We start from the raw sequence: 13,876 nt of genomic DNA, 5'->3' as shown, positions 1-13,876 counted from the left end.
ACATACATGCATATATATATATATATGTGTGTGTGTGTGTGTGTATGTGTCTATATATATAAATTAATTACGAATACTAAGTTCAAAAAGACAAGGAAACACACGGCCGGGGGTTCAGTTTTGTTAAAATATCATTTCTTATATCTATATATTGCAATTAAAATTTGTTAAAATAAAAGAAAAAAAATAATAAACACAAAAATATCAAAAACGGGTCCGGGGGTTCGAATCCGCTCCCTGGCCCGTTTCCGTGTCTTAACCAAACACACACCAACCATCAGGCTGATGCTTTAAGTTATGAATGACAATGGTTTCTTACATACTTATACATATAACAGAACAGTTCATCCCAAATACAATAACAAACCCTAGATCTTTAAATTAGTTTAATCGTTCTATGTTCGTTTAAATTGATTTAGGGCTTCTGTTAGTTGAGTAAAAATGATCTAAATACACATTTCATTTACCGATTATGATGATGAATTACAGGAGGAAACTTGATTTTGCTTCACGGCTTGGGCTCGAACCCAAATCAGGTCTTAACGACTTCGTATACGGCAATTGAGTTAGGGTTTCGTGTCGCGAGATTGAGAGGGATGTGTGAGAAAGTTTAATTGAGTTTTCGTTGTGTTTATATAGTTATTTAGGGTCGGTTAAGCCGCGAAAATACATTTCTTGAATTGGCTGTAAATTTGATTCATTTTCCAAGTTTAGAGTGTTGGTAGGATCGCCATTTAGTTAATTATTGATTTGGCAAGATCAATTTTTATTATCATAGACGAAAATTGAGGAACAAGCAAGGTGGGGGGAGGGTATTGTTGGTCGACGGGAGAGGGAAAGGAAAAAAAAGTTTGAGTAATTTTTGCAACTTGGTCCTTGAGCTTTGGTCATGGATGCAAAGCGGGTTAGAAGTAAGTTTAGGGATTAATTTTGCATTTTCTTGATAATTTAATAAATATATAAAAGAAATAATTAAACAAAAGAAACATTTTATTGATAATTTCACCCGAATACGAACCGGGTCGAGTAACGTTTACAAATACAAGAAAAACGAAAAACCGAAATGTTACAGTTTTCTTTTTTATTTATTTAATGATAAACAAAGTGTTTGCAATGGGAAAGATGCATTTACTGTTAAAGGGTTTGGCAATTGGAAATGAGTTAATGGGAAAGATTGTACATTTCTTAAGCATGTTGATAGTGCACAACACAGAAATGCTATGGTATACAGTGAAAACTTGTTGAGCCAGGATACACACATTGAAAATATCATATCCAAGCGGGATAAAGAGGAATTAGAGAAGAATAGCTTACAATTAACAACAACAATTGATGCATTTCATTGGTTTACATATCAACCTTGTTCTTTACGAGGGCATGATGAAAGTTCTAAGTCTAAAAATTGATGTAATTTGCTTGAACTCCTAAAACTTCTAGCCTCTTATAATGATAAAGTTGTCGGTGTTACTTTAGAAAATGCTCCGTATAATTCAAAGTATACTTCTCATGATATTCAAAAACAAAGTCTTAGTATTGTTGCACATAAAGTGCGAAAGCATATTTGTAGTAAAGTGGGAGATTCATTCTTTTGTGTCGTGGTTGATGAGTCACGTGATGAGTCAAAAAAAGAGCAAATGGCCATAGTTTTGAGATTTGTTGATGCACAAGGGATCATATGAGAAAGTTTTTGGATTTGGTTCATGTTAGGGATACTTTGGAATTAACCCTGAAAATACATCTGTGGAACCAACTTTTGCAACATCAATTTGATATTAGTAAAATCCGTGGCCAAGGTTATGATGGAGCTAGTAACATGGGATGGGAATGGAATGGAATGGATTACAAGCATTAGTTCATAAGGATAGTCCTTATGCTAGTTTTGTGCATTGCTTTGCTCACAGATTACAACTTACCTTGGTAGCTTCTTCAAGGGAGGTTGTTCCAGTGAGTTAATTTTTTGATAAATTAGTTTCTACAATTAATGTAGTGTGTGGTTCTAGTAAATGTCAGGATGAATTACAAAAGCCAAAGACTAAGGAGATTAAAGAGTTAATTGAACTTAGTGAGATTAAAATGGGAAAAGGATTGAATCAAGTTGGGACATTAAGAAGAGCCGGTGATACACATTGGAGTTCTCACTATCAGTTTGTTTGCAGTATGATTGACATGTTTGATTGTACTCGTATTATTCTTCAGGTTAGCCCATTTGACCCGTTATTCATTTTAGTCCATACTTTTATCTTAACTTATTTGACTTGTTTTCATTTCAGGGAATTATTGATGAGCCATTAACAACTTTTACTCAACGTGCAGATGCTGATGCAGGTTATGTTAATTTAAAATCATTTGATTTTGTGTTTATTCTTCACTTGATAAAGGAAGTAATAGGAAGAACAGAGATACTTTCTTATTCTCTACAAAAGAAACCCCAAGATATTCTTAATGCCATCGAGTTGGTTAAAGCCACAAAAGACGATCTAAATGATTTTAGAAACAACAAGTGGGATTCTTTTCTTACAGATGTTACATTTTTTTGTTTGTAACAAACATCAAGTAGATATCACAGATATGAATGCTCTATATACTTCTACTCGATATCAGCCTCGTAAAAAGGATAATCAAGTTACTATTGAACATTAATATCGAGTAGATCTTTTTAAAGCCACGGTGGACAAACAATTGCATGAGTTGAATGCTAGATTCAATGATCAAACAATGGAATTGTTAAATCTTAGTTCTACTTTAGTTTCTAAAAAAGACCCAGAAGTGATTGATGTTGATCAGATTTGTCTTCTTGATGAGAAGTACTATCCCCAAGATTTCACAGAGCAAGAAAGAATTCAATTACGAGTTCAATTGAATTCTTTTAATTTTCATAAGCCAAATAATCCCAGGCTAAGTGGTGCATCATATATTGTTGATCTATACAAAAGTCTTGCGGAAACTCAATAACGTGATGAATATTATTTGCTTGATAGAGTGGTTCGGTTAATTTTGACTCTTCCGGTTTCTACCGCAACAATAGAGAGGGGATTTTAGCACTGAAAATATTCAAGAATCGTCTTCATAATAAGATGTCCAAAGATTATCTCGCGAATAACTTGGCGATTTACATTGAGAAAGAACTTGCTGAAAGTTTTGATTCAACATCCGTAATTGATTAGTTCAAAGAGATTAAAGGTCGCCCGGCTGAGTTGTGATTCTTTTTGGTACTCATTCTTCTCCTTGCATCTTGTTTTTGTTGTTTAAAATATTGATTTCTTTTGTGTAAGAACGGTAATTTGAATTATTGAATTTAAATTTAAATTATTGAATTGCTATTTGAGTAGAATGATTAAATATAGTTTTTATTGTTTGACCCGACCCGAACCGGATTGCTGACTCGAAACATAGAAGTAGGGGGGATTTTGGCTCTCGTGAATTTCGACCCATTCATACTAGAGGCTCAAGATCCGCCACTGCTGATGCGAGCGACTTGGCAGTTGAATCAGTCTTAGGACAAAGGAAATATAAGCACTTTCATCCGATCTACTATGTCAGCAAAACTTTCAATGATGCTTAAGAGAATTACACTATAACACCCGGCTTAAGCGGGAACACCCGAGTGTGACATACAGATTGTTCAAAACACATGTAACACTATTAAGTGGCAATATTATTAATACTTCAAATACACAAGTTCAAAGAAGAAATGCATTCAATAAAAGAAAACCAAATAAACTTGTTCATTTATTCAAGATATCCTAAGTCTAATGAGTAATGTCTTCTTCATGGCATAATCCTCTAATAATGGTACCTGTAGCATATGTATAAAATAATGTCAACTAACTAAATAGTTGGTGAGTTCACACAGGTTGATATAAATTCGTAAAAACCATACAATTCATGAAAAAGTGTAAATCGAGCAAGTAAAGTTCTTTCCAGTTGGTAACAAAAAACGTACTCGGGTAATCGCGCAAGTAAGGTCCTTTCTAGTTGGTAACAACCAACGTACTCGGATAATGAGGCCATTTTCCACTCATAACAAATGGTCATGAGTGCAAAGTGGGGCGTATGATCAAACTTATTGAGGCTACTACATGCAAGTAAGTTCGAGCAAGTAATCAAGTAACACACAAGTCAATGTAATGAATTGTAGTTTGTAAACGAAATTGATGTGCTAAAAGTAGTTATAAAATTATTAACTAAAATTACGCTAATCTAGACACTAAGTAATAATTCTAGACTCTTAACTTAACTAAAACTACTAACCGGCAAGTGAACCGGTCAACTCCTACAGCTAAGTAAGTTCGGATACCGAACCCACGAGACTCTTTTAATTACGTAAACTAGCTAATTAAACTCAACTACACACACGACTTATTTGTTTATTTTTTTTAGGGGGTTTTTTATTAAAATACTAAATTTAAACTATAATTAAAACTAATTAAGAAAAGACAAGTAAATTAAACGGAAGGCAAGTTTGTTGATTTTAATCAAATGATAATGAGAACTACCTAGGCTAGAATCTCCTAAGTTTCAGTTGTCAATTAACCGGGAAAATATTTAGTTATGGAACTGGGATCGTAAAATAAACGCTTAAAAGAAAACCCAAACAGGACCACTGACCCTTCTCAAGAAGACACCTATGGGTTTCTAATAAGTTTTAACGCACACCAGTTATAAGAATCAAGTTTCCTTACGGTCACCTAATTAATTATTGACTAGTTCCTTTATACGAAATCCTACCTTACAGCACATAAATCAAAGGCAGTCTAATATATTCAATTGACTCGATAGACAAGGCTAATCAATCAAACCTAGACGGACTCCTTACGAAGAACTAAATCTAGTAATCCTGATCAACAAAGACCTACCAATAACCTAGCACCTTACAACTATTTAGCTTAGCGGCACACTTAGGTTTATTTGATTAAATAATATTACTCCTATGATCTTATCGCGAATCAATCATAAAATAGTTAAAAACACAAAGTAGATGACCTAATAGCAACCTATCATATGACAAACATTAATCAAGGCAACTATGGAATAATAAAACTCGACAAACAACCCTAAGTATCCATATGCATCAACTCAATATAATTAAACCTTTTACAAGTTCATAAACCATAACGATAAATAAATCCCAAGTCAAAATCAAACATCAACAAAGGTTTATCATCAGCCTAGGCAGTCTATAAAGTTTAGCCTAGCATCGCAAAATCAAATAAAACAATGATAAAGGAAATCATTGTGAAAAATAATAGAAACGAAATATTAAAGGTAATAAAACCCGTGGTCTTCGTTCTAGATCAATTAGCACGTCACCGAATGATTCCAAGCTATCAAAACCTTCAAAAAATCATAACTTGAGCACCAAATTTCGTCCAAGTCGGGTGGCTCTCTTATGATTAGGGTTAAATTTAAAGATGTTTATATAGACTTTCAAGGCCCAAAACAGGTAAAAATCGAACTTTCTGGAATCTGGATCCCGGGGCGCTGCGCGATGAGCATACACCTCCTGGCCGCGCGGCGCGGCATTCTAGGGGGGTGGGTCGTGGTCTGGTCCGGTTCGTTTCCTAATCCTCCTGTTCTCCGATTTGGCTTGTTTTCCCTCTTTAACCACGAACAAGTCCCGGGACCTACATTATTCAAACATGTTAGTATTATCCAAATTCCAATAAAAACTAATAAAATATCATATAAAATATACAATGGAATTATATATATTTAGCGTTAATCAGAAATCGTAAATACTTTGCATTTGTAAGTACATATGCTACCCCAAAAAGTAATAAAAGAGTAAAAAAATAAAAGGGAGTGAGAAACCCACCTTTGAAATTGAAGTGAAAAATAAAGATAAAAGCTGAAATGATTCAAATGAACCGAAACAAACGATCCGCATAAACTATAAATAAAAATAAACACGAACATTTAAAGACTAGCTAACGGGATTAATAAAATTAATTATTTGTTAGAATATGTATTATTTTATTTTAATTTTTATTATTTTGAAGCATGGGTTATTTTAATATTCTTCTAAGTCTTAACGGAAATTTTAACGGTTTATATTATTTTAATATTATAACTTTAACACTAATATGAGAGTTGCAATATTACAATGTACGGATTTTAAATGTGAACTTTATCTCGAACAATTATAACTATGCTAACGAAGTAACGTTAAAGAATTAAGATTAACGAATTATAAACCCAATGAATTAAAGTTAACGGATTAACGTTAATGAGCGAATAAATATTTAACGGATTTAACGGATATTAAAGTTAACAAATATAAGCTAAAGAATTAAGTTAACGGAAAACGGATTAAAGTTAACGAAACTAATATTAACTAATTAACGTTTAACGGATTAAAAGCTAATGAATTAAAGTAATATAACTAATTTTAACGATTTAACGAAAATGAAAGTTAGGTTTTAGTTGAAAATGATAAATTATAATTTACAAAAATTTATTTAGTTTAAAAATAATTTTATTTGATTAATTATGATTTTTAAATAATTTATTTGATTTATTATAATAAATAAACTGGTTTAAACAAAATACCAAAAAAATATGCATTGACCCGGGTTCGAACCTGGGTCTGATGTTTAGCATTCTAGAGGCTTAACCAACTGGTCTATCTTAATAGTTTGTAAAATAACATAAACAAAAAAATTATAAATGTACAAGTTCTTGTTCATCTTCTTCCCTAACTAACCCAAGGTTTTAATTCGATCAATCCACACCATGTTTGTTTAATTAGTGTTAGGGGTTTTATTAATCGCTTCAAAACCAATATAAAACATATAAAATTTGCAAGGAATGATTTTGCTTTGACGGGGAACAAGAACTCGCTGGAAAGATGATGATCAAAACAGAATTACTGAGTGTACGTCAGTGTATTATGAGATTGTGAACGAGTTTAGTTTGATGTTAGGATGCTATTTATACACTCAATTGAAACGTAGTCTCGTTAATTGTATTAATTGGCTCATGGCCATTTTCCGACGGGTATTACGGGATTAAATTGTAACACCCGTTAATTTCCGACAAAAGGTTTAATCTTGTAGTGTTATGTACACCTTTCGGGCTTGACCCGGCATTCTCCCGGGAGCTCATTGCAAACCTCGTAAACGTTCTCACTTAACTTTCCACCCAAGTTGCTACACACTTCATACCGGAGGGACTAGAGTGTAATTTATTTTATATCATAATATTAAAAAAGAAAAACCCTAACCCTAACTCTATTCCCAGCAGCCGATCGGCCTCAAGACCCCCCCCCCTGCTCGTTTTTCTTCTGCCCAGCCAAGTTTCAGCCGTGAAAACTTCAATTCAAGGTCGGTTTTATGATTCCCCATGTCTTTTACACCTTAATTGATCATATTAACGCGCTTATTGGTCGTTAAGGTTGAGTTTTGATGATAACAGTTTGCTGACAGATTCGTATACGTTTATTGTAGGGTCTGTAACGCGATGATAATCCATTGTTTTTGATCGATTCTTGATTCCATGATGTTCTACTTTGAGTCTAGTTTTCAGAAAGGTATAATACGTAATTTTTGGACGAGATTTGAATGGTTTTTATGAATTCATAAAATCGAGTGTCAAAGCTGATGCGGGATTACGGATTCTGGTCTGTCTTCCCGACGTCATAATATTTTTTAGACAGGCCCAAATTGGTTGGTTCCACTTCTGAAAGTTAGTATTTTGAGTTAGGAACCAAACCTAATTGGAATCGTTTAATTTGGTTCTGTAATGAATTTTATAAAAATAAAACCATTTTGTTGCGCACTGAAATAGCTCCACCTACCTTGCTATGTTGGAGGAATTTTTATAATTTTTGTGCCCAATAGAAAAATATAATAAAAATATTTTTATAAACCTAAGATATTTATTAAAGTCTGGTAAAAATTTAATAATTTATTTCAAAGGTTATCCTATGTAATTAAATTCATCTTCGCATGCTAAAATCTACACGTTTTACTCGTTATTAATCGATAAGTTCGTTTTAGGCTTAACCGGTAGATTTGATTAGTTGAAAGGTTTTAGGGGCTGAGGCAAAGTAATTGGGTATGGGTTGGGCCTTGGGCCAAGTTTTGGGCCTTGGGCCAACGTGTTGGGCTTGAACGGCCCATTAGGCAAGAGTGTTCTTACGGTCTAGTTTAGTAACGCGTTGTGTACTATTTACAGGCCCTTACTTGTGAGTGTGCACTTAGGGATTTCCTAGCTCGTTGCAGGTGTTCGATCGATTCCAGGTGAGTTCATGATGCCCTTTTTACTCTTTTTTACTTTTGGGCTAGCATACACACCGTAATACAATTTTACACGATTTTACTCGTTACAACTATTTGGATGGTATTACATAGCCTTATTCATATTTGTGCATGTATGAAACTATTTGTGAACTATATTTTATGCCTTAGGATATTGTAGACTCGTTTATGGTCTTATATTCCTTAAGGTTATACATATTACATGTGGTCTAGGCTCGAGGTTGCTATTAGGCCTAGTACTAATTCCTAGTATTAAACGATTTTTCCTGATGAAACGTTTAAACTATTTTATATAGGATTGCTAGTATATAGTTGGCCGCGGAATGTTATAGTATGTATATATATATATACATATATATATATATATAAATTATTGTATGGCCTATATTTGGCGAATGTTGTAGTCGTCTCGACTACTGAATGTTGCGTATGCCTACTTTGTGTTTGCATGCGCTGAATGTTACGTGTTTGGGTTGTACGTTTTCTCGGCCCTGAATGTTATTATTGAATGGTGATCTTGGCCGGGCCAAACTATACGACTCAGGTTCTTAAATCCTGTGGCGGGCCCTGAAAAGCCCGTGAGGGGGGAGGCTCGTGTGGCATGATCATCATCGGAATGTTACGTATTTGGGTTGTACGTATGCTCAGCCCTGAATGTTATTATTGAATGTTATATATTTATATATATAGGAATGCACGTATAGAGATGTTCATACGTAAGGATGATTATTTATTCAATGTGATGACCTAACTGGTGTATTTCCATTTACAGTTTTAAAACCGTTGGAATGATTATTAAGACTTTTGTTATAAATATATGGATGTACATAGATGTCTAAGTACGAATACTTAGTGTTGATGATGGCCTAACTGTTCGTATCCCGTTTTATATTTAAACTCTTGGAATGTTTTATAATCCCGTTTTATATTTAAACTCTTGGAATGTTTTATAATCCCGTTTTATATTTAAACTCTTGGAATGTTTTATAATCCCGTTCTATATTTAAACTCTTGGAATGTTTTATAATCCCGTTCTATATTTAAACTCTTGGAATGCTTTATAATCATGTTTTATATTTAAACTCTTGGAATGCTTTATAATCCTGTTTTATATTTAAACTCTTGGAATGTTTTATAATTCCGTTTTATATTTAAACTCTTGGAATGTTTTATAATCCCGTTTTATATTTAAACTCTTGGAATGTTTTATAATCCTGTTTTATATTTAAACTCTTGAAATGTTTTATAATCTCGTTTTATATTTAAACTCTTGGAATGTTTTTTAATCCCGTTTTATATTTAAACTCTTGGAATGTTTTATAATCCCGTTTTATATTTAAACTCTTGGAATGTTTTATAATCCGGTTTTATATTTAAACTCTTGGAATGTTTTATAATCCGGTTTTATATTTAAACTCTTGAAATGTTTTATAATCCCGTTTTATATTTAAACTCTTGGAATGCTTTATAATCCTGTTTTATATTTAAACTCTTGGAATGTTTTATAATCCTGTTTTATATTTAAACTCTTGGAATGTTTTATAATCTCGTTTTATATTTAAACTCTTGGAATGTTTTATATTTAAACTCTTGGAATGTTTTATAATCCCGTTTTATATTTAAACTCTTGGAATGTTTTATAATCCCGTTTTATATTTAAACTCTTGGAATGTTTTATAATCCCGTTTTTATATTTTAACCATTGGAATGATTTATTTAACTGTCTATTATTAAAACTTGAACTCACTCAGCTCAAGCTGACTTTGTGTGTATGTTAGATTGACTTTCAGGTTAAGAAGTGGATGCTACCGCTTGGACCTGCTGGATGCTACTCGGAAGGTTGAAGGCATTTCTGGTCAATGATTTCAAATAAAACGGATATTTTATTTATATTCGATTTTGGACACTTGTACCCGTGTTTGGGATTTTCTTTAAATAATTACACTTTTTTCGTTGTTATTTACTCTGAACTTGTTTTAAATAGAAACGAATCGTTTGGTTTTAAATTTTTGTGAAATTGTAGATGTGATTACCAACTGTAGGATTCCCAAGATTCGGGGTCTTACATAAATGTCGGTATCGGTTGTTATAATGTTATATGATTGATGATTAACGCATTATGTTGAAGTCTTAAGCCGCTAAAGAACAAAATTGGTTAAAAAAACGAGAGTCACGGAGATTTAAGGTTACCGAAAACTCATAACTGCCGACGGCGGCTTTCTTGCCGGAAAATCGGGCTGATGGGAAGGGGGCTGGGTTTAAGGATTAAATTAATATATTTTAAATCATGATTACACTTTTGGCCCTCAAGATTCATATTATATTAAAATCAAAATAAAACTAAATTTACACATTGAACCTTGAACTTTGAAGTGTTTTATAAATGAAATAAAGTTAATATACTTGGATAGTTTTCAAATTATACCCGATTAGATTACGAATTTTTGAAACGTTAAAACCCAGAGTTTTGTTAATTAATCGAAAATAATAGAAAACGAATGAACGGGAACTTCAATCGTCAGGAATATTTTATTAATCATAAATAAATAAATAAAATACATCGAAACGACCCAGCGGGTCGGTTTAACGAATCCAAATAAAAATATGAATACAAATAAAATTGACGAATGTCACATATACGACTACAGAAAAAGAGCTTTTGGCCATAGTATTCGCTTTCGAAAAATTCCGTTCTTATCTGGTTCTTTCAAAAACCATCGTCTACACAGATCATGCGGCAATTAAGTACTTGTTCAGCAAACAAGATGCTAAACCCCGTCTGATCCGATGGATTTTGCTTCTACAAGAATTCAACATCAAGTTAAGGACAAAAAGAGTGCTGAAAATGTTGCAGCCGATCATTTTCTAGTCTAGAATGCCCAGCTTCACAAGAAATGATAGGGGTTAAGATAAACGACAAATTTCCTCACGAATTTCTTATGCATTTCCAGACTCGTGAAGGACATCATCCTTGGTTTGCTTACATAGCAAATTATAAAGCCAACAGAATCATTCTCAAAGGAATGACCTTTCAGCAGAGAAAGAAATTCTTCTCTGATAGCAAGTATTACTTTTGGGAGGATCCTTACTTATTCCGCGTAGGAGCTGATCATATCATCCGAAGATGTGTGTATGGAGAGGAAGTACGCAAGATTCTGAAACGATAGCACGAAGGACCATCAGGAAGCCATCATGAAGCATCGGCAACAGTAAAAAAAGTATTCGACGTCGGCTTCTATTGACCTACAATTTACCGAGAAGCATATGAAATAGTTCTCTTGTGCGATGCATGCCAACGTACTGGAAACATCTCATCCTGAGATGAAATGCTAAAAAGACCGATCCAAGTCTGCGAGGTATTTCATGTTTGGGGGCATCGACTTCATGGAACCATCTCCAACATCATTTGGTCATCGCTACATCCTAGTCGTAGTAGATTACGTGTCAAAATGGGTATAAGCCCAAGATCTACCCACTAATGATGCTAGGATGATGGTCAAATTTCTGAAGAAACTATTCTCTCGTTTTGGTATTCCCAAAGCACTTATAGCGATCGAGGAACACTTTTCTGCAATGCGCAAATGGAGAAGGTATTGGCCATATACGAAGTGCATCATCGACTCGCTACACCTTATCACCCACAAACAAGTGGTTAGGTATAAGTCACCAATCGGGGTATCAAACGAATCCTGGAAAAAATTGCCATTCATAATCGCAAAGACTAGTCGGAGAAACTAGACGACACTTTGTGGGCTTTTCATACTACATACAAAACTCGTATAGGGACAACACCATTTGAGATTGGTGTACGAAAAGGCATGTCATTCCAGTCGAGCTCGAACACAAAGAAAATTGGGAACTTAAAGCCGCCAACCTTGATCTATAGTCCGCTCGGAAAAACATATTCATGCTGTTACACGAGCTAGACGAACTGAAAGCTTATGATAATTCAAGGAGATACAAGTAATGGACAAAAAGACTTCACGGTGCACGTCTAAAAGGTGAAAAACAATTTAAAGCGGGCGACCATGTACTCCTTGACAATATTCGCCTTCGTTCATTTCCTGGAAAATTGAAGTCTAAATGGTCCAGACCTTTCACAGTTAAGGAACTTTTTAAGTATGAAACTGTTGAAATTGTTCAAAAAGATGGACATAACTTTAAGGTAAAAGGTCACCGGCTTAAACTCTACTTAGGAGAACTCGTAGAAACCGCGATGGAGGTACTGCACCTCCATCCCATAAACTAAACTGACATATTCGTGAGTCAAGCTATCGACTCCGACAAAAAAATGTAGCATGTTTAGGTTTAGTTTTTATTTTAGTTTTTAACTTTTTGGGGATAAGTTTAGTAATTTAGGTTAAAAAAATTAGAAAAACACGAGGCGTGTTGTCCTCAACACGACCGTGTTGATAGGCCCTGGCATATTATAAAATGTTGCATCACTTCCTTGAAGTTTTTGCAATTTTCCAAGCTATTTTTGTCTGATTGTACAGCCTCCAAAATGCCTATGGAACCCTCATGCCGGAAACCCGATCCCAACTCCTCCAAAGAAGAAAAACGTCAATTTGAAAATGATTCTGCAACTTCAAGAGATGGCCCAAGAACTCACCAAAATGCTTATTCAAAATGAGCAACGAGTCTTGGATCTACATGAAACTGTTGAGGAGATGAATACTAAGCTCCAAGACATCAACGAGCAAATCCAAATTCAGTCCATCTGGTTGGGGTTCTTTCCACCACCACCACCACCACCGTCTTTTGGTGGAGGCAATCCTTTTGGCGGAACCCTACCCGGAGGGGGAGGTTTTGGAGACCCCTTCTCCAACCTCTTATGATTTACTTGTTGAGGATCTGTGGGAATGTAGGACTATTGCTTAGGACCAACCAGGCTTAGCCCGGTTCTTTATGTTTGCTTTTCTTTATTTTTATTTTGTGTGTTTTTATTTTATGTATTTTTAGGAATTAATGTAATTTATGAACTTTTCATGAAATGATGTTTAATTGTGTTTTAGGGATAAGATTTTTCACTCACTTAACCGTCCATACAACACCACAACCATCAAACAAGAGAAAATTCAAAAAGTGGTGCCAAGTGACCCAGCACATCCGTGTTGAGCCCAAAACGGGTCGTGATCACCTTAGAATTGTTAAAGTCATCATCACTACAAACGTACAATTTTTTGAAACTTGCATTTATGTCACTCATCAACATGTCACTCATTGTTTTAACATACCCCTTTTTCATACACTCTTTCCCAAGAACCTACCATTGAGAGGAGAGGATGGAGGCCAAGTTATGGAAGATCAAGAGAGGTTCTAATAGATGTAGCTTGTGAACTCATGCGCTTACGTGAGAGGATCGATGAGCTAGTTAGTGTCAGCATAGTGGCGGAACAGTGGAACCAAGAGCTGCATGACAGGGTCGAAACATTACACTTCGAACACTATCATGTAGACCGAAGGATGGCAAAGCTAGAAGACAACCTCGAGCAACTTACAGCCGAACTTGCTCGCTTTACCCAGAACCAAGCCGAGAGGTAAACCAAACCAACTTCATGACAGGGCCTACCCACATGCAGACCTTGTTTGGAGGAGGGAAAGGATTATTCAAATAG

At 34.5% G+C, this 13,876-nt stretch overlaps 1 protein-coding gene across 1 annotated transcript; it reads left to right on the top strand.

Moving 5' to 3' along the window:
• Positions 1 to 1,818: 1,818 nt before the first annotated feature.
• On the top strand, positions 1,819 to 13,096 carry LOC143566572 (uncharacterized). The gene is made up of 6 exons (XM_077053239.1): positions 1,819 to 1,944; positions 2,011 to 2,196; positions 2,271 to 2,535; positions 2,651 to 2,850; positions 2,979 to 3,152; positions 12,755 to 13,096. Exons 1-6 carry the CDS (start codon positions 1,819 to 1,821, stop codon positions 13,094 to 13,096), a joined length of 1,293 nt encoding a protein of 430 aa, XP_076909354.1.
• The last annotated feature ends 780 nt before the right edge of the window (positions 13,097 to 13,876 follow it).

This window comes from Bidens hawaiensis, unplaced genomic scaffold (assembly GCF_021521415.1).
Source record: "Bidens hawaiensis isolate Kalapana, Puna unplaced genomic scaffold, B.hawaiensis_p1.1 tig00022913_1, whole genome shotgun sequence".
Taxonomy (NCBI): Eukaryota; Viridiplantae; Streptophyta; class Magnoliopsida; order Asterales; family Asteraceae; genus Bidens; species Bidens hawaiensis.
The sequence above is the reverse complement of the archived record's forward strand: the minus strand, read 5'-3'. Positions and strand labels throughout refer to the sequence as shown.

What these genes read in the sequence shown, in the direction of transcription:
- LOC143566572 (XM_077053239.1), top strand. Translation starts at nt 1,819, where the DNA reads ATGGGAATGGAATGGAATGGATTACAAGCATTAGTTCATAAGGATAGT. An exon ending in CTTCAAGGGAGGTTGTTCCA is followed by an intron (nt 1,945 to 2,010) that starts GTGAGTTAATTT and finishes AGTAAATGTCAG; the next exon opens with GATGAATTACAAAAGCCAAA. An exon ending in AAAGTTTTGATTCAACATCC is followed by an intron (nt 3,153 to 12,754) that starts GTAATTGATTAG and finishes CTGATTGTACAG; the next exon opens with CCTCCAAAATGCCTATGGAA.